This window comes from Dryas octopetala, chromosome 2 (genome assembly GCF_963921425.1).
Source record: "Dryas octopetala chromosome 2, drDryOcto1.1, whole genome shotgun sequence".
Lineage (NCBI taxonomy): Eukaryota > Viridiplantae > Streptophyta > Magnoliopsida > Rosales > Rosaceae > Dryas > Dryas octopetala.
In genome coordinates this window covers 1,368,373-1,394,307 of record NC_141367.1, presented here as the reverse complement: position 1 = coordinate 1,394,307, position 25,935 = coordinate 1,368,373, and the positions used below count along the sequence as shown (strand labels likewise).

Below are 25,935 nucleotides of genomic sequence, written 5' to 3'. Positions count from 1 at the left end.
TACATGGCATTCATACATTAGATACTAAAAATTAAAAAATAAAACCTAAAAAAGAAAAAGAAAAAGGAAATACTCTTCCAGTAAAGTAATGACACATCATGTGAGATACAAATGTGGGAGAAAAAATATGGGACAACTAGCATTATTGCAGCTCAAATGTGGGAGTTGTTCTTGTGATGACTTTGTAATAAAATATTATTAAGCAATATCAAAGTTATCACTCTAAATGGTGCACCGTTTAGCTTTGCAGTCACATAATACTATTGGAAACTATAACAAACCTCATACTCAGATGATTCGTGGTATGATCCTGCTCAAAGGGTGTAGACTCACCGCAAAAATGTGCTCCTTTAGGAAACAGCCTTGGGCAGTTATTTATTCTTAATTTTTAGTAGTGAATCTATTTCTATGCTAAAATTCAAGAATACCCTTAAGCTTTGTTTTATAGTCGTTAGAATCTTTACTCTACTATTAATTTTCACTCTATTTTCTTTTAAGAGCATTAATATTTTATAAACTTCAACTACTGTTATTTTTTTTTTTCTTTTTCTATTAATGAGATAAACATCAACTATTGTTAAAACATTGTTGATGTTGCATGTAAACCTACTTTGCAGTCTGCATCTAATTAATTAAGCTATTACAAGGGGCCGGCCGGATTTAAATTTGGTAAGGTGGGTTCAATCGATTCCTAACCCAAATTTGGACAAGTTTGGAGTGTAATATTATATAATAACAAACATGATAATGTTTTTTAGGATCCTTAAACTATATGTGACATATTACTAATTTAATTATGAGTTCTTTAGATATATCCTCATTTTTAATACCCCATTTTAAAATAGGCCCATTAGGTAATCTAAGTTTTTTTGTCTTTTTCTGATGTCAGATAATAGTTTGGGTGTGTTTTTTTTATTTTTTATATTTACGGAATATGTCATGCCTCTTTATCAGGTATTCAAATACATTTAGCAAGAATCACGCCTAAAATGTTGTTGCCATGCCTCCTTTCTGATGCCATAGAATTAGCAAGAATCACTCCTAAATGGACTTGGGATTCCACATTTGGGTTTTTTAAAAACTACTTTTGTCCAAATGGACTTATTAAAAAAAAAAAAAACTTTTTTTTTTTTAAAGATGGGTTTAAAACTAATTAAGTGGATTTTTTTAGAATATGAGAAAAATAGGTAGATTTATTAATTATCATTAAGAGTCCAAAATAGACTTTATAATAATTATCTGTTAAATTTAAATGCGACAACTGTCTTCTTAAACATGAAATATTGAAAGAACTAACTTCCTTAAGATATAAGATTGAATCATTGACAAAGGAAATATAATTTTGTAGGAGTAGTAATCATGCATATAAATGCAGCCTGATACTCCATTTTATTGGTCTAACCAACCCATCCATAAACTATTTCATTTTCTCTCCACTTGTAAGTCCCTTTCCGAAAGTGAATACCAGAGTTTATAGTTAGTAATATACGGGATGGAAAAAATGTGTATAAAATATGTATGTGTATTATTCGAAATATTTGTTCTAAAAGTACAGTGAAAAATTTGGATATAATATATATTTTTTATTTTTTATTTTTTAAATTTGAAGTTTTTTTTATTTTTTTTATAATGCGACTATTATGTGAAAAATATGTGATAATACAGGAATAGTATGTGTATGGGTTAAATACATTTTTGATCCATGAATTTTGGGGTGTCTATAAATATAGTCCACTAATTTTAAAACTTGACAAAAATACCCATGAATTATCCGATCTGTCAAAACGTTAGTTTCCATCTACAAAACTAACGGAATGTTTTTTCTCTCTTCTCTCCCGCATGTCTCTCAGTCTCTCAGTCTCTCTATTCTCTTATCTCTGTCACTCACACCGACGGGTTGACCGGCGATTTCGCTGTTGTTTGACCATCAATGGTGACGAAACCGGTCCCATTCTCTCCCTCTTCCTCTTCTCTTTCTCCCCTAATGCTCCGATCAGCCCGAAACCTAGCCAAGAAAAAACCCACCCTCGAGTGCGATAGTCAACTCCGGCGGTGACTTCGTGATTCCGGCGGTGTCGCAACCTCCCACCACCCTCAAAGGCTTCCTCTTGTCACTGTGAGCACGAGGGTGGCCTCAATTTCCTTATCAGACCACTAGAGCCTGCGAATCGATGCCAAGAAACCGTGGCGGCTCCGTCGCCGTTTCTGGCTTTTCCGGCAACCTTTTTCATCGACCCAGGTATGGAATTGATTCCCCTCTTTGTGTTCTTCAGTTCTGTTAAAGTGGTTTTGGCCAATTGTTGAGATTTTTGAAAAATCAGTTTGGGTCTCACAGCCACCCTCGTGCTCCGATAGTCAACTCCGACAGTGACTTTGTGATTCCGGCGGTGTCGCAACCTCCCACCACCCTCAAAGGCTTCCTCTCGTCACTCTGAGCACGACGGTGGCCTCAGTTCCCCATCAGACCACCAAAGCCTGCGAATCGACGCCAAGAAGCCGCGGCGGCTCCGTCGCCGTTTCTGGCTTTTCCGGCGACCTTTTTCGTCGACCCAAGTATGGAATTGATTCCCCTCTTTGTGTTGTTCAGTTATGTTAAAGTGGTTTTGGCCAATTATTGAGAATTCTTGAAAAATCAGTTTGGGTCTCACGGCCACCGCTGCAAGTGGTGGTGTTGGAGACGTTGATTTTGTATTGTTTTGTGATTTCCAGTTTTTTTGAGGTGTCTGTACTGATCTCGGCCTAAGTTGACAATCAGACTCGGGTCTGGGGTTTTCTCTTGGCTGGGTTTCGGGCTGAGCAGAGCATTGGGGGAGAAAGATAAGAGGAAGAGGGAGAGAACGAGGCTGGGTTTTTCTATTGGTTGGATTTCGAGCATCAAAGCACTGGAGGAGAAAGAGGAGAGGAAGAGGGAGAGAACGGGACCGGTTTTGTCAACGTCGATGGCTGGATGGAGGCGAAATCGCCGGTCCATCCGAGGGCGTGAGTGAGAGAGCAGAGAGACGCGTAGGAGAGAGGAGAGAGAAAACATTCCGTTAGCATTGTGGATGGAAGCTAACGGTTTTCCTCAATTGAGACAAATTAGATAATTCGTGGACATTTTTGTCACGTTTTAAAATTAGTGGACCAAATTGAGACACACCTCAAAGTTTGTGGACCAAAAATGTATTTAAGCCTATGTGTATTATATATGTTTGGATAGAAAAATACACGTTTTTTCTTTATCTTTTGAAAAATATGAAAAAAACAAGTTTTTTTCAAAGATACGTACGATATACGCGTATTATACATGAATTTACTAACTATGGTGAATACTTAATTTCAAAAATTGATATGAAAATTAGGATATGCTATTTGACCGGGGTTGGTCAATATTGTACAAAACGCAAAAACAAACTTAGTGGTACGTCCGCGCGCAACCATCCGGGGCAATAAATGGAGATAGCTAAACTCAAGGTGTGATCTCTTTATTTTTTCTTAGCGTTTCCACTCTTGAGTAGGTGGATGATTAAAGCTATACAAGTTAGTACAATGAAATAGTATAGTCTATTAAAGCTAGAAATTGATCACAAGTTGTTAGTTTGTTACTAGTTTTAATGAAATAGTGCTTTGGACTTGAGAAACAAAAATGGGTTCCTCAAGCTTGCTCATTCTCTTCATTCTTCCTCTTATCTTGGACATTTCTGCACCCTCCACAGCCCAAGTGGACGACGGTGTATGCACTTTCACAGCAGACTTCTGCTGGAGATGTTCCAATACTGGCACCTACACTGACGGCAGCACTTACAAACAAAACCTCAACACCCTCCTCTCTTCCTTCTCTTCCAACACCCAAATCAATTCCGGGTTTTACAATTCTTCGCTGGGACAAGACTCCGACAAAGTGAATGCGATTGCACTATGCAGAGGAGACCTTGCACTGAAGGATTGCCACACTTGTGTCAATGAGTCCAGTCACATTCTGTTGCAGAACTGTTCTAGTCAGAAGGAAGCAATTATATGGGCCGAGCCTTGTATGGTCCGATACTCCAGCAACTTGATATTTGGTGTTGAGGAAGATGAGCCTGTTAAGTATGTGCCCAGCCCGACTAACACAATTGACATAGAACAGTTCGAGCTGGTTCTTAACATCTTTCTGGAGACCTTAAGTGAGAAAGCTGCAGCAGGGGATTCTCTAAAGAAATTTGCAGCAGGACATGTATATTTTCAAGGAAAAGGAAGTGCAACAAATCAAGCAATATATGGACTTGTCCAGTGCACTCCAGATATGGACGAAAAAAATTGCAGCAATTGTCTTAAAGACTCTATCTCAGATATTTCAAAATGTTGTGGTGGAAGGCAAGGAGGCAGAGTTCTTAAACCCAGTTGTACTTTGAGGTATGAGGCCACTCTGTTCTATGAGTCTACAGCCGATTCGATAGTAAACCTTCCACATATAAAAGGTATGGTACCCCCTACATATGCTTAAATTTAATCGGTATGATGCATTACAATTTACTTTCTTTGTCTTGCTTTCTTTTGTTGATCCTCAATAAAAACACCCTTCTTACTTTTTGCAGGAAAGAAAAATACATCAAAAACTATCATCATCATTGTGGTTGTTGTAATTGCTTGTGTCCTTATGCTTTTCATCGGCATATGCATTTTCTTAAGAGTGAGGAAGCGAAGGGTCAATCTACCACTTGAAAGTAAATTCAACTTGGATTTGTAGAATGCATTTATAACATTAGAAAGATGTTTTCGAACATGTGTTAACTATGTTGTCTCTTTTCAGATGATAATTCGGATGAAATTAGGTTGGTGAACTCGTTGCAATATGACTTTGACACTATAAGATCTGCAACGGATGACTTCTCTGATGCAAATAAGCTTGGACAAGGTGGATTTGGAGTTGTTTACAAGGTAATTACAAAACTTTGTCATACGCAAAAGATTTAGCAAAAAATTGATTCCTTTAATTTTTCTTTCTTATAAACTTTCAGGGTAGGCTATTTAGTGGACACGATATAGCTGTGAAAAGGCTCTCCAAGAATTCTGAACAGGGTGATCGTGAATTCAAAAATGAAGTCATGTTACTTGCTCAACTTCAACATAGGAATTTAGTAAAGCTCTTAGGTTTTTGCTTGAAAGCAAAGGAAAGACTTCTCATTTACGAATACATGCCTAACACAAGTCTTAACTACTTCATTTTTGGTATGTTTGCCCTACTTCTTTGGTATAATTCTTAGTATATGGTTTCTTATAGATTTCATGTTCCACAGTCCTATTTTATTCTAACAAAATTATATTTAGATCCAATCAGTCATAGACTTCTGGACTGGGAAACACGCTACAAAATCATAGGAGGCATTGCTCGAGGGCTTCTTTACCTTCATGAAGATTCCCGACTTCGAATTATTCACCGTGATCTTAAAGTTAGTAACATTCTGTTAGACGAAGATATGAACCCCAAAATTGCAGATTTTGGCATGGCAAGGTTATTTGCTATGGATCAAACTCAAGGAGATACAAAGATAATTGTGGGTACCTAGTAAGTATCAAAATCACGTACGGCAATCTAAATTAACTACATTTTTGTGTTTGTGCCTTGCAATAGAATTCAAGATGTTTCATACAACAAAGAAATTGCATTGCATATCTAATTTGCGTATGATCATGTAGTGGATATATGGCTCCTGAGTATGCAATTCATGGGCGCTTTTCTGTGAGATCGGATGTCTTCAGTTTTGGCGTGATAGTTCTTGAGATCGTAAGTGGTAAAAAGAATAACACTTTCCAGAATGGTGAGAATGAAGAGGACCTTTTAAGCTATGTGAGTATGAATACAATGAAGTTGGTAGTTGGTACATTCCCTATTTTGCTGCCAAAAGAAAGAGTAAAAGGGAAAAGGAGATGATAATTTGTTTTTAACATGTATGTACAAATTTTTATAGGTATGGAGAAATTGGAGGGAGGGTACACTCTCACATATTGCAGATCCCATGTTGACTACAGGTTCAGGAATTGAAACGACAAGATGCATCCACATTGGTTTACTATGTGTTCAAGAAAATGCAGCAGACAGACCAAGCATGGCCTCAGTTGTTTCCATGCTTAATAGTCATTCTCTCACACTCTCAGTACCCACACGACCTGCGTTTTATTTGTATAGCAACACTAAATCAAGCATATTGGAGCAGCAGACAGAGTCGGATAGATCCAAAAGCTACGTGTCAGGAAATGACTATTCAAATATTACTGAACCATATCCTCGATAGTGGCTGAGTAAGAACCATATTGTAAAATATTTAATTAGGCTTTTTTGGTTTAATCTTTGCACAAGTTATAAGCTTGGTGTCTTTTAGCTTCAAGTTGTTCTTGAAAAAGTGCATGAAACATTTATTTTTAATATTATAGCATCCTAAGTAGGATGCTCTGAACATTTGGGTTAAGCTAATCGTTGCTGGCCTACTTACCATGCCCCTTGGACAAAGGCCAAGAGGCAAACACTGACTGATCAATAACTTCCAAGCAGTGCCGGCCCTGAAGGGGGCACCGAGTGAGACCGCCTAGAAGGGGGGGTCTACAAATTTTTATATTATATATATATTAAAAAAAATAGTTGTTGGGTCTATTTATAATGTCTTCGTTGTAATTAGGACATTCTACTTATTGTGTTAGTTATCTAGTTTCTTTTTTTAGGCTTAGGCCCCCCTTTGTACAAAAAAAAAAAAAAACTAGATTCTTCTAAGATATAAAGTTTGGATTCTGCAACCTATTTTTCCTTGATTATTAGTTAAAAACCACCTTTTTATTTTCTTAATTTGTGTTTGGCCAACTTGCTTCATTTTTCTTTGGCTTCTCATGTGAATCACAAGAGAAGCAAGCCAACATCCTCATCTGCATGGCAGTGGATCCTTTTTGCCCTTGGGTTTACACCTTTTTTTTTTTTTTTTTTTTTTTTTTTCATCAAAAGTACATGTCTTCTTTTTGAAAAGTTGGATTCAAATAACATGTTTGCTTTGAATTGGCAAAGAAGGATCTCTCCCTCTCCAAATAGTCTTGTGGAAAACTGGTTTTTTTTTTTTTTTTGTTCTCCATAGGCTTTTTCAATCTGAAAGAAATTAGAGAGGTCTCATTAAGGCAAGAAGGTAATTAATGTTTGAATGTGTGTTTTTCTCTTTTAATTTTTCTCTTATATTCTTATAAATTATTTTCTTGACGTTCAACTAAAAATTTCTTAATTGATTTTTTGATGTGATTGAAAATTTCCTAATTGATTTCTTATCAATTGTGAATTATTTTGCAAAAAATTTTATTAAAGGCCTAATTTAAATTTCACCCCTGGCCTTCCAAAAGTCAAGGCCGGCCCTGCTTCCAAGGCATAAAAGTATGCATTTTAATTTCTTCCAGTGAAAAGCATGTTGACCTTTTCATCAGCACATACTTCTCGTTTTTCAACATCATGGTGTCCATAAGCTTGATTGGAACAAAAACTAATCTAGAATTAAGATAATAATATCATATTAATGGGTTCCAAGATTAGTTAAAATCTTGGACTTCACAGATCCCGGAGGGACAATCAACAATGGCAATAGTGAGACTTAAGACTTCTTGGAAAGTGCTTTCCTTCTTTCCAGTACTCATCATAATTTTCATGCACTCTTTTAGTACTCCCACCATTTCCAAGCCAGACTTTTTAGTCCACTCCTGCTCAACCAGTGGCAACTACACCAATGTTATAACACTACTAAAAAAACAGCTCATCTACCACAGGCAATGTCTATGGTGGATTTAAATTAACTACGGACGGGTCGCCCGTTATGTATTGGGATGTGGTAGATTAGCGCGATCATCTACCACGAGCAATGTCCATGGTTGAACGTAACATTAACCACAGACAATGCACATGGTAGATTATCATATACGACCACGGACACTACATGTGGTAAATTATCATATACGACCACGGACACTACATATGGTAGATTATCATATATACCATAGTTAATGCCCGTTGTAGATTACCTTATCAACTACGGTCAATGCCCGTGAAGAAAGTCAAATAAGCATAAAAAAAAATATATATTAAATAATGTTTTAGCAATTTTATTTGTCAAAATAGACTATATAAAGGCAAAATAAATATATAAATATTGAATCAAAATTACATATTCATTATAACATAAGAAATGATAATATCATAATCAATATAAGTCATTACAATTAAAGCTACCAATTAATTAAACTAGTCTCATATATATGACTTGACATAAACCAAAAAAGTCTTAGATAATATAAAAGCCAAGTGGTTGACAAACAAATATAGTCTAACTAATAACTAAGGTTCTTCAACACTAATGTAGTTTGATGGCCACACAATCGTACTCGCTATATATAGCATCTTCAAGAATATGAAATTCACTCGTAGCACGGTATAAAGAGACACCCTCCACTTTCACTTTCCTTACACAAACTTTCCAACAATCAGGACCAAGCACCATATGATGAACCATAGCTTCAGGATTTGTAGATTCTATGTCTCCTTCTGCAACAACTTTTCCAATTCGTAACCAATGTAGTAGCTTGCATTTAGACCCTCTTAAAGCATAAGGTTGCAGCTACATACCAACAAGAAAAAAAAAACTCAATATATGAACATTATAATTGAGGTATAAAACCATATATAATTAAGTACCATTAAACTACCGTGCTATGAAATTACCTGGGAAGTGGCTTTACAAGTTGTTCTTCCATCATTCCTACTTATTTGCAGACTTGTACCACATCGTTGTGACTACAAAATTTGAAAGTACAGACTTAAAGTACCGACTTAAAGCTACCAAGACTTAAAGTACAGACTTAAAGCTTCCAAGAAATTAAAAGTGCAAAAAACTGTTGAATGATGTGATCAATCAATAATTTAGGAAGGTTGGAAGGTTGTAGCACGTGAAACAGTACCCAGGAGGAATGAGACTATCTTTGGTGGACAGGTCACAACACATAAGATAGTCCCCCACAATAGACAAAAAAATTGCCATTACTCTAAAGTCTGAAACACATATTGTGCATATTTATATCTAACTCTCTTGGGGATGTTCATACTCATCAATATTGCTCACAACCACGAAAACAAGTTTAACATGGCATAGCCTCTTATTTATAACTGGCTTATATTGACCGTGGTAGATATATACTTTTTACCATGGACTTTTTTGGACAATGGTAGAATTAATGTGGTAAATAAGCTATTTTCTAGTAGTGAACAGCACTTACAAGGCAAACCTCAACAGCATCCTATCCTCCCTCTCTTCCCAAACCCAAATCAGTAATGGGTTTAACACTTCCTCTCTGGGACAAAACCCCAACAAAGTTAACCTTATTGCACTTTGCAGAGGAGATGTTATAGTCGAAGACTGTCATAGTTGTGTCAATGACTCTGCTGGCAAGATCTTGCAGATCGACGTGTCCCAACCAAAAGGATGCAATCGGATGGCACGACAATTGTTTTCTACTATACTCAGACAAGTCCATATTTGGTGATGTGGAAGTAAACCCCACAATAGCTCTTGTCAGCATTAAAAATGTGTCAGACGTTGTTGGGTTCAATCAGACACTGAGAAAATTGTTATCTGGTTTACAAGTTCATGCAGTGTCTGGTGGTACTGCTTTTGATCATCGCAAGTTTGCCACAGAAAATGCAACCACCCCAGACTTCAAAACTATATATGCATTTGTGCAGTGCACTCCTGATTTGAACGAGCCACAGTGCAACGATTGCCTAGACTCACTACAAGAAAAATATATTTGGGCGACCAAACTTTGGGCGACGAACATATATTTGTCGCCCAAAGAAATTTAGGGCGACGAACAAGAAAATTTGTCGCTCAAAGTCATAAAGGTTTGGGCGACGAACATGTTCGTCGTTCAAAGAAGGTTTGGGCGACGAATCAGACATTCCTCGCCCAAAGTTAACTTTGGGCGACGAACACATTTCGTCGCCTAAACATTAACAACAAACAATTAATTGAGAAATACATTGGGCGAGGAATATACTTGTTCGTCGCCCAAAGTTACTTTGGGCGACGAACATGTATATTCCTCGCCCAAACTTACTTTGGGTGACAAAATATTTCGTCGCCCAAACTCATTTTGGGCGAGGAATATACATTTCGTCGCCCAATTAAAGGCACTTTGGGTGACGAAATTATGTTCCTCGCCCAAAATGAGTTTGGGCGACGAAATATGTTCGTCGCCCAAAGGATCATCCTGTTTTGTAATAATGGTTTGGGCGAGGAACCTCACAATTCGTCGCCCAAAGTTTGTTTGGGCGACGAAATGTTATGTTCCTCGCCCAAGATCACTTTGGGCGACGAAATTTGTAGTTCCTCGCCCAAAGTAAGAATATTTTTTGGTTTACAATTTTATATATGTAATAGCATACTATACGATTGTATTTCCAAAGATCATAACCATTCATTTTTTAATTCCCCACTTAAGGATCATCCATGCAAAAAATTAGCTCAATCGGAGATGTAGAAGTTAGGTAACGGTGGTTGAACTTATGAACGATTGTAAATTTTCTAATACGAATCGAAGTATGAGATGAATTCCGATTTAGCCGATTTTTTGCAGGGATGATCTTCCAGTATAAACGAATAGAATGAACGGTTCCGATCGTTAAAATCACATTGTAGTCTTCACAAATTGTTGAATCACCAAAATTTCTACCCAAAAGTTAATATAATTATACTCTTTAAGTGTATTTGTATGTAGAAGATCACTTTTGTATTGTGTTTTTAACGATCCGAACCGATCATTCCTTAGTGCCTCACTCAAAGATCATCCATGCAAAAAAATTAACTCAACTGGAGATGTAGAAGTTAGGTTTAGCATTTAGGATGTATGAACGATCTTGATTCTTATAATAATAATCGAACGGGTAGATGAACTCCGATTGAGCCGATTTTTTGCAGGGTTGATCTTTGAGTATGAACATATATGAAGAATGGCTCTGATTGTGATAATCACGTTGTGGTCTTCACAATTATTGAAGCTACAAGGTTTTAACGAAAGAGTTGATATAATTTTAGTCTTCAAATGCAAAAATCACTGATTTATATGTAGAACCTTATATGTCGATTGTGTTTTTAACGATCTGAACCGTTCATTTATTAGTTTGTCACTCAAAGATCATTCCTCTAAAATATTAGGTCAATTGGAGATCTAGAAGTTTGGTATTGGAGCTCGAACGTATGAACGATCATGGTTCATAAAAAAATTCAACTTTGGGCGACGAAATGTAGCTTTAGGCGACGAACAGTGCGTCGCCCAAAGTCTGAAATTATGGCGGGATAAAACGGTGCCCTAAAGTCAACAACTTTGGGCGACGAACATGAATTCGTCGCCCAAAGTCACTTTAGGCGACGAATTAAAACGTTTGTCGCCCAAAGTGACTTTAGGCGACGAATTCATGTTCGTCGCTTTAATATACTTTGGGCGACGAACATGAATTCGTCGCCTAAAGTCACTTTGGGCGACGAATGTGATAATTCCTCGCCTAAAGTGACTTTGGGCGACGAATTCATGTTCGTCGCCCAAAGTCTTTAGATTTATACCCATTTCTGGGTTCACTTCGGTCAGCTCACTCACTCTCACCTCACCTTCGCAGCGCCGCGCAGCCTCTCACCCTCGCAGCGCCTCCTCCTTCCCTCAGGTCTCACTCCCTCCTCCTCCTCCTCCTCCTCCCTCCGCCTCCTCCTCCTCCTCCCTCCTTCCCCGAAACCCAAAACCGCCCCCCACCCCCCGCGAAAACCCACCCCCCCTACCGAAACCCACCCCCCCCATCAGCAACCCACCCCCCGCGAAAACCCACCCCCCTACCGAAACCCACCCCCCCCATCGGAGACCCACCCGCCCCTCCCCTGAAAATCCACCCTCGCCGAAACCCACCCCCGAAAATACCCACCCCCGCCGAAACCCACCCCCGCAAATACCCACCCCCGCCGAAACCCACCCCCCACCCGAAACCCACCCACCCCCACCGAAACCCATCCCCCCCCCCCAGCCGAAACCACTCACCCAAACCCCCCCCCCCTCGAAGCCGAAAGCAGCTCACCCCCCCTCCCCCCACTCGAAGCCGAAAGCACAGGTATTTGTTTTTGTTTTTTTTTTTTTGAATTTATGGTATTTTGCTGGTATTTTCTGTTTTTTTTTGGGTATTTTCTGTTTTTTATGGTATTTTCTGTTTTTTATTGGTATTTTCTGTTTTTTATGGTATTTTCTGTTTTTTATGTTTTCTAATATTGTGGATTTTGTACTTGTTGTGGATTTTGCATAAATTGATTGTGAAATTTCTGATTTTAGTGGTAATTAGTTAATGTTGTGAGTTTTTTTAATTTAGTGGTTTGGTTGTGAAATCTGAATTTAGATTGATGTTGAGCCTATATTTGACAATGATTTATTTTTTTGGTGAAGGAAGGATAGTGTTGCATTTGTTGTGAAGGATAATTGCATTTTTGGTGAGGTATGTGTTTAATCTATCTTTTAGTTAAGTTTTTGTATGATTTAGTATTTAATGTTTCATATATAATTGTATTAAATTTTTGAGTGAATTAGTTTGTATGTTAAAATTAATTATAAAATTAATTAATTAATTTGTATGTTTTTATATGCTAAAATTTAATAGTTTGTTTGTATGCTTATATGTATATTGTTAAATTAATTATAATTTAGTTTGTATGTTACATTTAGTTTAGTTTTAATTGCAAAATTTTCGATGACGTAGTCCAGCACTCCTCGAGTACTGGGTGAGGTCATGTGGCACGAAGCGCTTGTGCGAAGTTATCAATCGATAACTTTGTACATTTAACTAGTCGTGCGAAGTTATCAGTGGATAACTTTGTACACTAAATTTCAATCGATACCTTAGACCCGTTCGAGAGTCTATTGGACGCGCGCATGGGCGCTTGGCGTGACTGCGCTCCAATATGATTCTTGAATTGTCCAAATTACCCATGGACAGTTTGGGAGTGCACAATTATGTGTTGTGGTTAGCGGTTCATGTGACGTGGTTTTGATCTGAGAAAATTTCGGCAACATCTCCTTATGTGTTCTTCGAGTGCATACTAGATATTTGTTTTAAATATCTACGTCGTGCACTTGGAGAACCATAGGGAGATGCTGCCGAAATTTTCCCAGATCAAAACCACGTCGTGTGAGCGTTGACCACGACACATATGTGCATTCTCGAATGGGATAGGGCCCTTACCGGAGGCATAAGGAGACGAAGAATGGTGACGCATCGTTTTCTAATTGTCGTGTAATATGGAAACAGGCATCATGGACCGACAGTGGATACGTAATACGAATCGTGTTAGTGATGAATATTTGTATGGGATCGAGTCATTTATCCAAGTTGCACAGGAACATGTCAATGCTCAGAATAATATAAGGTGTCCGTGCCGGAATTGTAACAACTCTTTATGGAAGACAGTGCGTGAAGTCAGAATTCATTTGGTGAGATTTGGGATGTCACACAACTATACGACATGGTATTATCATGGTGAACCGAGAGTTTATGCTTCGACGTCCTCGGAGACCCGAACAATTCTGCAGCCTACTGAATCTGTTGCTGATGATAATGACCAAGTGATGGGCATAATAAACGATGCTTATCCATATGCATCGCTAGATCACGAAGTCAGTCAGCATGATACAGAGAGCGATAATATGGATCAAGATGATGGGTTGCCCGAAGTCCAAAGAGAAGAGTTTGATAAGTACGAGAGATTGTTGAAACAAGCTCAGCGGGAATTGTACTCTGGTTGTGAAGAGTTCTCAGTGCTAACTGCTGTTGTGGAGTTAATGCATTGGAAAGTACTTAATCAACATTCGAATCGAAGTTATGATCAGTTGATGGGGATTTTGAAACGAATGCTTCCAAAGAACAATCATATACCTGAAACCCATTATCTTGCGAATAAGGTGTTGAAAGATCTCGGTTTGGGATATGAAAAGATTCATGCATGCAAGAATGATTGTGTATTGTTTTACAAAGAACACCAAGGGAAGGATAAATGCCCTGTGTGCAATGAACCGAGATATAAGAACAAGTCTGTAGAGAGAAAGAAACAGATTCCGCAAAAGGTGTTGCGTTATTTCCCACTTAAGCCAAGGTTGCAACGATTGTACATGTCGACACATACTGCAACTGACATGAGGTGGCACAAAGATAAGCGGGTTGAGGATGATGTGATGAGACATCCTGCAGACGGAAGCGCATGGAAAGAATTTGACAAGATATATCCGGATTTTGCAGCAGATGCACGAAATGTCAGATTAGGACTTGCTACTGATGGATTTAATCCATTCGGAAATATGAGCACATCTCACAGCACTTGGCCAGTGGTCGTGGTTCCTTATAATTTGCCTCCCTGGAAATGCATGAAAAAAGAATTCACAATTATGACGCTATTAATTCCAGGACCGCAATCCCCTGGCAAGGAGATCGATGTATATTTGCGGCCGTTGATTGATGAGCTGAAAGAATTGTGGCAAAATGGTGTGCCGACATATGATAAGTCCACCGAAACAATGTTTTCCTTGCGTGCGGCAGTCATGTGGACAATAAATGATTTCCCAGCTTATGGGAATTTATCAGGCTGGAGCACCAAGGGTTATATGGCATGTCCTACTTGTAATAAAGATATAACTTCCGCTTGGCATGGTGGTAAAGTATGTTATATGGGCCACCGAAGATGGTTGCCGGGGGATCATAAATGGCGTCACAGTAAGGAGGCCTTTGACGGAAAAAAGGAGATGGGCGTGAAACCTAAAGAATTATCTGGTGATGACATCTTGAGGCAGTTGAATAACTTAGAATTTGGCCGGATTGGTAAACATCCCTCTAACAAAGAACGAAATATGCCAAGGTCACCTGCACATCTAAATTGGACAAACAAGTCGATATTCTTCGAGTTGGAGTATTGGTCCAAGTTGAAAATCAGGCACAATCTCGATGTAATGCATATTGAGAAGAACGTGTGCGAAAGTTTGGTGGGGACAATCTTGGGCATTGAGGGAAAATCAAAGGACACAATTAAGGCTCGACAAGATTTGCAAGAAATGGGCATCAGGAAACATTTGTGGTTAACGAAGAAGGGTGATAAAATGATAAAGAAACATCCATTTTATACCATGAAGCCTGTGGACAAGAAAGAATTCTTAAAGTTTCTTGCATCGGTCAAATTTCCAGATGGATACGCGGCCAATATCTCTCGAAATGTGAAAATCGACTCTGGAAAAATTTTGGGCTTGAAAAGTCATGATTGTCATGTTTTATTGCAACGTCTGCTTCCGGTGGGTATTCGAAAGTTTTTGCCTGAAGATGTGGTTGAACCGATTGTTGGGTTGTCGAGGTTCTTTCAGCATATCTGTGCTAAGACGTTGCGCGTGTCGGACATGGCAAAATTGAAAGATGAGATTGTGTACATCCTATGCAAATTTGAACAAATATTTCCACCGGCCTTTTTTGATATAATGATTCATTTAATGATACATTTACCGCAAGAGGCAATTCTTGCTGGGCCGGTCAGTTATCGGTGGATGTACCCAATAGAAAGGTAACAATTTCTAAACTATTTCATTACTATTCTCCAAGTTCAGCTCTATGTTACTCATAAAATTTTTCTCACTATGTAATTACATTTGCAGAATGTTGGGTAATTACAAAAGGTACGTCCGAAATCGGGCACGCCCCGAAGGCTCCATAGCAGAGGCATACATTGCAAATGAATCCATCACGTACTGTGCAATGTACCTCAGCAGTGTTGAGACGTCATTCAATCGCCCCCAACGCAACGACGACGGCGGTGAAAAAAATGAGACACTTTCTGTCTTTTCTCAAATTACACGACCATTTGGCGAAGCCCCTAAATCAGCTGTTGAATTCTCGAAACACGATATGGAGGTGGCTCATTGGTTCATACTCAACAATTGCGAAGAAGTTGACTCTTTACGCATTGAGCATGAGGAACTAATGAAGCGCGACTATCCAAGATGGGACATGGAACGTGTACAGAAAAAGCATCGGGAATTGTTTCCTAAATGGTTTAAGGAATATGTAAGTGATTACTGACAATAATGATCAGTTCGTTCATGTGTTTGTAAATTTTTTGTAATATATTAATTCCATTGTCTTTTAACAGATGGAAAAGCTGACTGATGATAATTCGCCGTTATACAAGGAGTTAATGAGTTTGGCGAGTGGTATTCAATGGGTTGAAACGTTTTCCGGATGTAATGTGAATGGAGTCAAGTTTTTAACTGTAGAACGAGATGCCATCTTGAGCACTCAAAATAGCGGGGTTTGTGTAGAGAACTTGAACACTGGCACAGTTGATTTCTACGGCAAGCTGACGAGTGTACATCAAGTCTTGTACTCGCATCGCTTTCAAGTTGTGTTATTTAAGTGTGATTGGTTTAATACAGACCCGAATAGGAACAACAGTATTAAACTCGATTACGACTTAATATCTGTGAATACAAACACTCGATGGTATGAGAATGATCCATTTATTCTTGCCACAATGGCAAAACCAGTATGTTATCTGGATGACCCTAAGGCGGGTGTGGGTTGGAAAGTAGCTCAGATGATTCAGAATCGAAATATATGGGATATTCCTGAAAAAGAAAATCAGGATGACGTGGCCTATCAAGAGGATTCATCTTCGACCATACCTAATCCATACAACAATGATGTTATCATACAACAAGTCGAGATACATGACGTTCCTCCAATTGAGATCGATGCCTTATCAATTGATCTTGGGCCACTTCCCCGAATTGATGTTAATGATTTCATCGATGATGATGATGATGATGATGATGATGATGATGATGAAGATGATGAAGATGAAGATGAAGATGAAGATGAATATGAAGATGATGATGTTGATGGTATCGATGATGATGATGATGAAATGAGTATTTCTAGTGGTGATTCAGATTAGTAATTGATAATGGTGATTCATATTAGTAAGTGATAATGATGATTCAGATTAGTAAGTTATTACTTTAGTTTTCTTTTTTACTAACATAAATATTTATTGAATTGTGCATATGAGTTTGATCTCGAACAGGGGTGGATCTCGGAGGTCCACTTTAGCATCTATGTCCGCCCCTGCAGCCCAGCCCGCCCCTGCAGCCCAGCCCGCCCCTGCAGCCCAGCCCGACCTCATAGCCCAGGGCGACTCGACCCCGGCGATATCCCCAGATTTCTCATCTAGTACTGGGTCTAGGATTCAGTCGGCACGGAGGGCCCGACGGGGTCACCGTTATGGTGCATATGATAATGTTGCATCATCCACTCGTACTGCCTCATCATCAGAGAGTAAGAAAAATGTTTTCACATCACTTGTGTTTATGTTTAATTTTATTTAGATATTATAAGATTACTGTGAAATTAATATGTTATATTTGCTTTTCTAGGTACCAAAACCACGAGGGGGATAAGTAGAGGGTTGAAGGCGTCGCGAATCACTCGCACGATCAACGAGAGGATTCGAATCGTTATTGAGCAAGGCCACCTACGACCGAGCAAGGAGGTCCATAGTACTTTCGCTTCCTTTGTCGGATCGATTATCCGTGGTGAATGCCCCATGCTTTTCCCCAGTTGGGAAAAGGTTGATGACGCCATCAAGAGGAGCATTATGGGCTCCATTTCGGTGAGTATATTTCGATTAATATAAAATGATTAATTTGATCATTCCTAACAATTTGATAATTGCATTTTTTTCAGGTAAACTATGACATTCGGATGGAGGATCCAGATGTAGCTAGGTATATGGAGAAGTTATTGAGAAAAGTGTACGCCCAATGGAAGCACGAGCTGCACAAAGAATATAACATGTTTGGATCGGCAGATGAGGCATTGGCCAGCCCTCCTCCGGAGATGGCAGCTCGGCTTGATCAGTGGCAGTGGTTGTGCACTCATTTTCAGAGTCCGGAATTTTTGGTATGTTATATCATTTTAGGACTTCACAATTATTTTTTCTTATGTTATTCCTTTATTGTGTATACACTAATATGTGCATTTCCAATTTGCTTCATATTTAACAGAGGAAGTCGAATGCCAATCTTCAGAACCGGAAAGCGCCCGCAAGGATTGATCATCATGGTGGTTCCATGCCCTTCTCATACCGGGTGGAGTCATATCGTCAGGTGCGCTATTATTTAATTTAATATATATATATTCCTTAGTATTGTTTGAGTTTTTGTCAACATTACATTCTTTTTCAGGCTGGTTCGCAATTTCCGGAGGTCGACAACTACGGGGATGTTTATGCCCGACCCGGCAACGACAAGGGCAAGGCGAAGCACGTTAGTTTTTTATATTTTAGTTTTATTTCACAAATTTAAATTTTTGTATTTGATTTCTTAATTCCTAACTTGTGTATAATATTTTGAAGGCTGAGATGCTCGCCAAGAAGGCGAGTTATTTGGAGGAGGTGGCCAGCCAGTACCCTCCGGACACTCCGTTGGAGACGATCTCAGTCCTCGATCCCGATGCCGGTCTTCGTATTATGACGGAGACACTGGGTGTTAGGCGTGGTAAGGAGATACGCGGAATGGGAGCGGGTCGGGTTCGTGATCTCAGCGCCGGGTCTTCATCTCAGCCATCTGCAGATATAGTCAACCTGACCACTGAAGTGCAGTTGTTGAAGGGTCAGCTAGAAGAATCGAGAGCGGCATATGCGGAGCAGACGAGTAAGGTGCAGCAGATGCAGCAGATGTTTGGCCAGTTGGCCAGGATTGTACCTGGGTTTGTGCTGCCGCCCAACATCGACCAGTGCATGCCAGACTCCTCCACCGGTGTCGATGATGCTACTGACCTAGGGGGCCATTAGTTATTTGTATGTATGTATTAATTAAATTGTTTCTACTTTGTATGGATATTTTGGATATATATAAATTTATTAATTTTGTTTTATATAATTTTTGAATAAAGATTTTTTTTTAATATTAAATTCATATATATAATTTAAATAAAAATTTTTTTTTTAAATAAAATACATTTGGGCGACGGACGAATTTCGTCGCCCAAAGATGGTTTGGGCGACGAACACCTTATTCGTCGCCCAAAGCATGTTTGGGCGACGAAATTTTTCCGTCGCCCAAAGAGGGTTTGGGCGACGAATAATGTGTTCGTCGCCCAAAGCATGTTTGGGCGACGAAATTCGTCCGTCGCCCAAACCCTTTTTGGGCGACGAATAATGTGTTCGTCGCCCAAACCCTATTTGGGTGACGAAATTTGTTCGTCGCCCAAAGCACGTTCCAGCGAGGAAATTAGCTTTTCCTCTCCCAAATCTTGTTTAGGCGACGGATAATTTCGTCGCCCAAACATGCTTTGGGCGACGAATAAGTGGGTTCGTCGCCCAAACCGTGTTTGGGCGACGAAATTTGTCCGTCGCCTAAACATTCTTTGGGCGACGAATTTTATGTTTTGGGAGACAAAAAAAATTCGTCGCCCCCTGGTGTCTTTGGGCGACGAAATTTATGGATTCGTCGCCCAAACTCTTGGGCTACACATTTTGGGCGAAGAATTGCTCGACGAACCAGTTTCGTCGCCCAAACTTTTGGGCGACGAAACTCTACTTTGGGCGACGAATTCCGTTCCTCTCCCAAACCCTTTTTTCTTGTAGTGACTATGCGGCTAGCTATATTCCAGAATGCTGTAATGGAAAGCAAGGAGGGAGAGTTGTCACACCCAGCTGTAATTTGAAGTTCGAAACCTACTATTTCTATACGTCAGACACATTGCCACCACCAGTACCACCGCCAGTACTAGTATGATATATATATATATATATATATATGGAAATTTTCAAATAAGGATGTTTACTTTAAGAAAAGTAAGAACATTATTTTTGGACCTACATTTTGATGATCGGAACCGTTCATATTTTAGAATATTATTCAAAAATCACCCTTTCAAAAAATAAGACAAATCGAAAATTGTTTAGCCAGTTTATTATAACCAACATTATTTCAATTTTATGTGATGGAATGTATTTGTTTGCACAGTTTAGATAACCAAACAATTATCGATTTGGTTGATTTATATGCTAATGCATGTAGCTTTGATGCAAGGTTACATTAATCTCAAAAGGTCAATTTTGTGTATAGTATAGAAAAACAAATTTTGTTTGATTACCATTTCATTTAGATACTGTACGTAATTATTAGATTCCAAAACTTAAATCACTAAAACCACCATATATACTAAATAAGTAAGAAACTCACTTTAACTGGTTTGTGCAGGAAAGGGGAGTAATTCAAATCGAGCCATGATCAGCATTATTGTTATTACAACTGTTTTTCTTGTGATAATTGTTATCATCATTGGTGCCTTTTTGAGAATTAGGAAGCCACGAACAAATGCTGAAAGTAAGTTGTATTGTATTGTGTTATTATTTATTAATATGATAACATACATTTTCGCCTCTAGATCGAAATATTAAAATCTCCCTTTACTCATCATCACAACTCACAAATAGTTTGCTACAACAAAATTATATGGATGCATGCCTCATAATCAAAAGTACTTTGCCCAATTGCAAGTTTGATTAAGTAATGTCCATTAATATCTTCTAATTAATCATTAATTCAAGTTTTGCAAGCAGTGGATGAAATAGGGAGTGCATGCAGAATCCTTACAATTTGACTTTGGCACAATTCGAGCTGCGACAAAGAACTTTTCCGACACAAATAAGCTCGGAGAAGGTGGATTTGGTGCAGTGTACTAGGTAGTAATTGGAGTATATTTATTGAAAGTTTTGAGCTCTAAATTCCAATTTCCTTGATGAAATATTGTTAATTTATATATTATTCTAATATATTTTCAGGGCAAGCTTGCCAATGGGCAAGAAATAGCTATGAAAAGGTTGTCAAAAGATTATGGACAAGGAGATCTAGAATTTAATTAAGAATGAAGTGCTACTAGTGGCTAAGCTTCAACACCAAAATTTAGTAAGGCTTTTAGGTTTATGCTTGGAAGGCCATGAAAGACTCTTATCTATATATGAGTTTGTTCCTAATGCAAGTCTTGATCAGTTCATATTTGGTATGATATATAGATTGTACATCAGCTAATTTGGGTTTCATGAGTGTTTTTTTTTAAAGACTGTACATACATCAACTAATTTGAGTTTTTCAATATATAGATCGATCACATTAAGCATGCATTTTTAGATTGGGAGAGACGGTACAAAATCATAAGAGGCATTGCTAGGGGTCTTCTCTATCTTCATGAAGATTCTCGACTTCGAATTATTCATCATGATCTAAAAGACGGAAACATTTTGATTGATGGCGAGATGAACCCTAAAATTTCAGATTTTGGCATGGCAAGGTTGTTTGTAATGGACCAAACTCAAGGTGATTCAAGTAGAATCGTGGGGACTTGGTAAGTACAAGAACATATATGCTAGACTTTAATTTTGTGATTCTTATCTCTAGTTCATTCTCCATTCAAGTTTAATTATGAAATTTGTTGATCACACACGTACACCTACATATATATACATATATGGCTCCCGAGTATGCATATCAGGGGAACTTCTCAGCTAAGTCTGATGTCTTTAGCTTTGGAGTGTAGGTTCTTCAGATATGTAGCAGTCAGAAAAATAGTAATTTTCACCTTATAAATGAGGATGCAGAGGATCTCCTTACCTATGTATGTATATGAAAATTATATTATATTTCCTTCCTTTTGAATTATATATATGGGAGTAGACGACTAGAAATATTATTGTTGATGAAAATGATATTCAATGGAAACATTCTTGCAGACATGGAGAAATTGGAGGGAAGAGACAGCTTTAAACCTCATAGACTCTACTTTGGTAACTACGGTTTCAAAAGCTGAAATATTGAGATGTATTCACATTGGATTACTATGTGTCCAGGAGAATGTAGAAGAGAGACCAACCATGGCTTCAGTTGTTGTCATTAACAGCCACTCTCTCACTCTACCAGTACCCTCACCACCTGCATTTTTCATGCACAGCAGCATGGACAAGTACAATTCAGGGTTGAAGCAATCAAGCGGATCAAGATCTGTTGGAATGTCAGACAATGACGCTTCAATTACTGAGCTTTACTCTTGCTAGCCAGCTAGAGTATGTTTGCATGGAGGCTGCATTTAATTGTTAGCTTTGTTTAACAATACTTACTTTCACCGAAGTTATTTATTTAACACAAAATAATAGTCTGGCTAATATGAGGGAAAAACACATTTAATAGCTGGATTTAATACGTACGATTGTAAAATTAATAATTCATTGAAGTAAATTCAACCATTGAATGTATCGTCTCTCACTTGTCCCTCATATTAACTCTCTCATATGAGCCGGATTGCACAAAATACAGTCTATTGAGTTTTTCATTTTTTCATTGTTTGTTGATAAAAGTCTAAATTAAAATCTTTAGGCTTTGTAGTTTGTACAATGTATTGGCCAATGAGTTATTTTCAAAAGCTTCAATAAAAACCTATCACCTATGCATGTATATATGCATATATATTTTGATTCAGGACACGAATATTGTATTGGATTTAATGATCCCCACAGATTTGGTCATCACCAGGAATATTATGATCTTGTTTGGTTCACGGATTTGGGACGGCTGTATAGGTTTAAATGGTACCTCGATCGACACCAGTGATCATTCTCGACAGCAGTTGCTCACTGGCCCTTGGCCACGGGGTGTGCTTCTATTCCTAGCTAGGGGTTTCATGATCTGCTACTTGTTTTTCTTTTAGTATGGGCCTCTTTAGTTGTTTGTACATGCTGGCCTGTCTTAATTTTGACTTTGGCCTTCCCCTCTTTGTATTAGACTTCATCAATGGATTTGCCCTCTTGTTAATAAACGTGAATTAGTCATAAAAAAATGCGAATGCTGAAAAATGGTACCTCGACACCAGTGATCATTCAATGCCACTACCCTCCTATTCTTGAACATCACACAAGCGAGACGCACTTGTTGAGAGAAAAATCCCACATGTCGTTTGAACACCAGTGAAAAGCTCGATCAGTGTTGTCATATATCATAAGATAAACTTAGTCGGTGATGGGTAGCAAAATGTGACAAACGAAGGTTAATAATAGAAAACTTGAGGAAACCATTATTCATTGATGTCAATGAACATGGATCTCATTAATCAATCTAATGGCATATGGAGTGAAAGTGTACTAGTTTCAAATTGATATAAGAAAAAAGTTGAAAGAGAACGGAGTGGTGGGAGATAAGACAAGCCAAACGAATCCAAGTTGTCATTTGATCGAATAATATTGATTGATGTTTCTTTGGCATTGGTGTGATTGGTGGTCCTAGCCTTCTGAGTTTTGATTGAGAACCCATTCGAAACTCTTTCACAAGGTCAACTACACGGTAATAGGCTAATAGCTACAGGGTACGTACTATAATTAAGGTAATATATATGATAGTCCTAGAATTTTGGTTAGCTATATTTACTTTTGAAATACGATCCTCTAAAGTATAAACCAATTCAATAGCTATGTATATTGAATTAATGTATCATTTGCTCTGCAAAACACATAGGACTTACATTGTGGTTAGTAGGATAAGTTGATTGCACAAATCAAAGCCACTTTCATCCCAAAAAAAGAAAAAGATCAAAGCCACTACCACACCAAGTTGAAGCAAATTCAAAATACAGAATAGCTGGCGGCCTGCATGTACTATTCTTTGAATTGATTGTCCATTCCATTGATGGAGCAAGTTGACATTGTCAACATGATCATTTCCTGTGACTAATTCACGTTGAATATCAAGAGGAAAATCCATTGATAAAGTCGAATACAAAGAGGCCAGGAAAGGCTCAAAGTCAAAAGACAGGTCAGTTCAAACTTCAAACAAACAAAGAGGCCCAAAACCAATACGTAGAGGCCCAAGCTAATTAAAAGAAAAACAAGTAGCAAAATACCTTAGCCCGAAGACCTGTTTAGCACTGCTTCGTAGAAAGTGTTTATGCTTAGCAGCACTTTTGCTGGAAGAGGTTATTTTCATAAGCACATAAAAGTTTTTATAAAAATTATGAAAGTGATTTATGCAAAAGCACTTGGAAGTGCTTCCTGAGGAAGCCGTCAGGTGCTTCTTAAAAAACCACTTAAAAATGCTTTTATAACTAAGAACACTTTTATTTATTTCTGGCAAATGCAACTAAAATCACTTTTATTAATTTGAAAGTGTTTTTGGCAATTTTAAAAGCAATGCCGACGAAGACCTAAGCTAATGATGTGGAAACAAACTTCAAATAATTGGTCATGTCTAATCGGTATGCTGACCAAATTAAACTGACCAAACTCTCACAGCACGTACAAGGTAAGGTTCGGCATGGGCGAGTTGGGTGGGTTAGAGAGTCAACGCATACTAGTCCAAGTTATAAATTTCTTTGCCTATGCAACCCAAGGAACCATGGAAGGGTTGTCCAAATTAATTTATTGTGTTGTCAAAATTATGACTTTAAAGAAAATGACACAAAAATTTCAAAAAAAAAAAAAAACACTAATTTAAATTTCAAACATTTCATGTGAAAATATCATAATCCTAAGACAGAGAGTTTCATTGCATCTCAATTTTCAAAGGTGCAAACAACCAAATTGGGTAAAGGACATAAACATTTGCTTTCAATATGATTGTGATCTATCTATTTTATTAACTAACCAATTTTGAGCACCAATTGCTGTTATCAACTTGTCATTATGCTTTTTATCATCTGCGAGATTGGAAATAATATAAAACATATAGAACAAATGCGAAGTTTTAATATGGACCATAATTATTTTTTCCCCTTAAATTATTATGATTCCAGATAATGAAGATGGGTACATATAGGGGTGTAAACGAGCCGAGCCAAGCCGAATACCACCGTGCTCAAGCTTGGTTTGTTTTAAATTTTTCGAGCTTGAGCTTGGCTTGGCTTGTTTCTTATACGAGCCGAAACAAGCCAAGCCAAGCTCGAACGAGCTAAAAAAAAAAATCGAACCCATATGAACTCGAGCTGTATCGAGCTTATTCACATAATTTTATCGAAGATATTTTATTAGCTACTATTTTTAAAAAATATTAATTTATATCGAACATTTTCTTCTTGAAAGCATTATAATATGTTAATTTAATTTAGAGTTAATATATATTTTTAATTAAATTAGATAGGCATCAAAGACTTCTTTAAAACACCATATAAATGAATATGGTTTTCATGAAATACAATTGTACCAAATAATTTCATCTAAACATTGATAACTTATAACATTTGCAAAAATTCTCATTAAAAAAAAGACGTAAGGTAGTAGAAGTCTTCTAACCAAACAATACAAAAACAAAATAGGAAATAAAATAGCAAGTCCTCATATAAGCTATGGAAAATGAGGTATGAAACATATAAACTAGAAAATATGAGCTGCTCACGAGCTTTCCAAGCCGAACATACTAAAGCTCAAGCTTGGCTTGTTTCTTAAACGAGCGAGCTTCAGCTTGACTTGTATTTTTTTCGAGCTGAGCTTAAACGAACCAAACTCGAGCCGAACTCGATACGAACTCGAGTTGTATCGAGTCAATTTACAGCCCTAGGTACAGACCAGTGGTACATATTAATATATTAAAACCTCTTGTTTTATTACTTTCCAATGAATAATGGCACATATATATTAATAAAAAATGCTTGTCTCCTTACATACAACCATGGTTCAAAACAATATATAGTTTCCTAATAATGAGACAAAGCTCGAGCAAGTGTAGAATAGAAATCTGGATGAGAAAACCATTGATGAATTAAAGTAGTTATCTTTTTTTTTTTTTGGTGGTCGAGATAAAAAGTAGTTGTCATAATTTAATAAAGGCCAAAAGACATTTTGGTCCTGTATTATGGATGAG

The 25,935-nt window shown here is 37.9% G+C and overlaps 2 protein-coding genes and 1 pseudogene across 2 annotated transcripts; all 3 read left to right on the top strand.

The window, feature by feature from the left end:
• The first annotated feature begins 3,190 nt into the window (after nt 1-3,190).
• Nucleotides 3,191-6,510, top strand: LOC147292382 (cysteine-rich receptor-like protein kinase 29). Its single transcript, XM_086233869.1, has 7 exons — nt 3,191-4,439; nt 4,557-4,685; nt 4,772-4,899; nt 4,980-5,190; nt 5,290-5,527; nt 5,659-5,809; nt 5,931-6,510. Exons 1-7 carry the CDS (start codon nt 3,626-3,628, stop codon nt 6,252-6,254), a joined length of 1,995 nt encoding a protein of 664 aa, XP_086089995.1. The 5' UTR covers nt 3,191-3,625; the 3' UTR covers nt 6,255-6,510.
• Nucleotides 6,511-8,691: 2,181 nt separating this feature from the next.
• Nucleotides 8,692-22,148, top strand: LOC147292380 (cysteine-rich receptor-like protein kinase 25; annotated as a pseudogene).
• LOC147292381 (uncharacterized) lies at nt 13,253-18,884 on the top strand. The gene is made up of 9 exons (XM_086234466.1): nt 13,253-15,599; nt 15,691-16,099; nt 16,185-16,882; nt 17,118-17,368; nt 17,467-17,702; nt 17,777-17,992; nt 18,097-18,198; nt 18,277-18,357; nt 18,447-18,884. The coding sequence occupies exons 1-9, from the start codon at nt 13,303-13,305 to the stop codon at nt 18,882-18,884; spliced, it is 4,728 nt and encodes a 1,575-aa protein (XP_086090592.1). The 5' UTR covers nt 13,253-13,302.
• Nucleotides 22,149-25,935: the final 3,787 nt, after the last annotated feature.

Excerpts from the sequence above, each read along its gene's own strand:
- LOC147292382 (XM_086233869.1), top strand. The coding sequence starts at position 3,626 with ATGGGTTCCTCAAGCTTGCTCATTCTCTTCATTCTTCCTCTTATCTTG. Across the intron at positions 4,440-4,556 it reads AAACCTTCCACATATAAAAG|GAAAGAAAAATACATCAAAA; the intron begins GTATGGTACCCC and ends TACTTTTTGCAG. Across the intron at positions 5,810-5,930 it reads AAGAGGACCTTTTAAGCTAT|GTATGGAGAAATTGGAGGGA; the intron begins GTGAGTATGAAT and ends AAATTTTTATAG.
- LOC147292381 (XM_086234466.1), top strand. The coding sequence starts at position 13,303 with ATGGAAACAGGCATCATGGACCGACAGTGGATACGTAATACGAATCGT. Across the intron at positions 15,600-15,690 it reads TGGATGTACCCAATAGAAAG|AATGTTGGGTAATTACAAAA; the intron begins GTAACAATTTCT and ends TTACATTTGCAG. Across the intron at positions 17,703-17,776 it reads GCATTATGGGCTCCATTTCG|GTAAACTATGACATTCGGAT; the intron begins GTGAGTATATTT and ends CATTTTTTTCAG.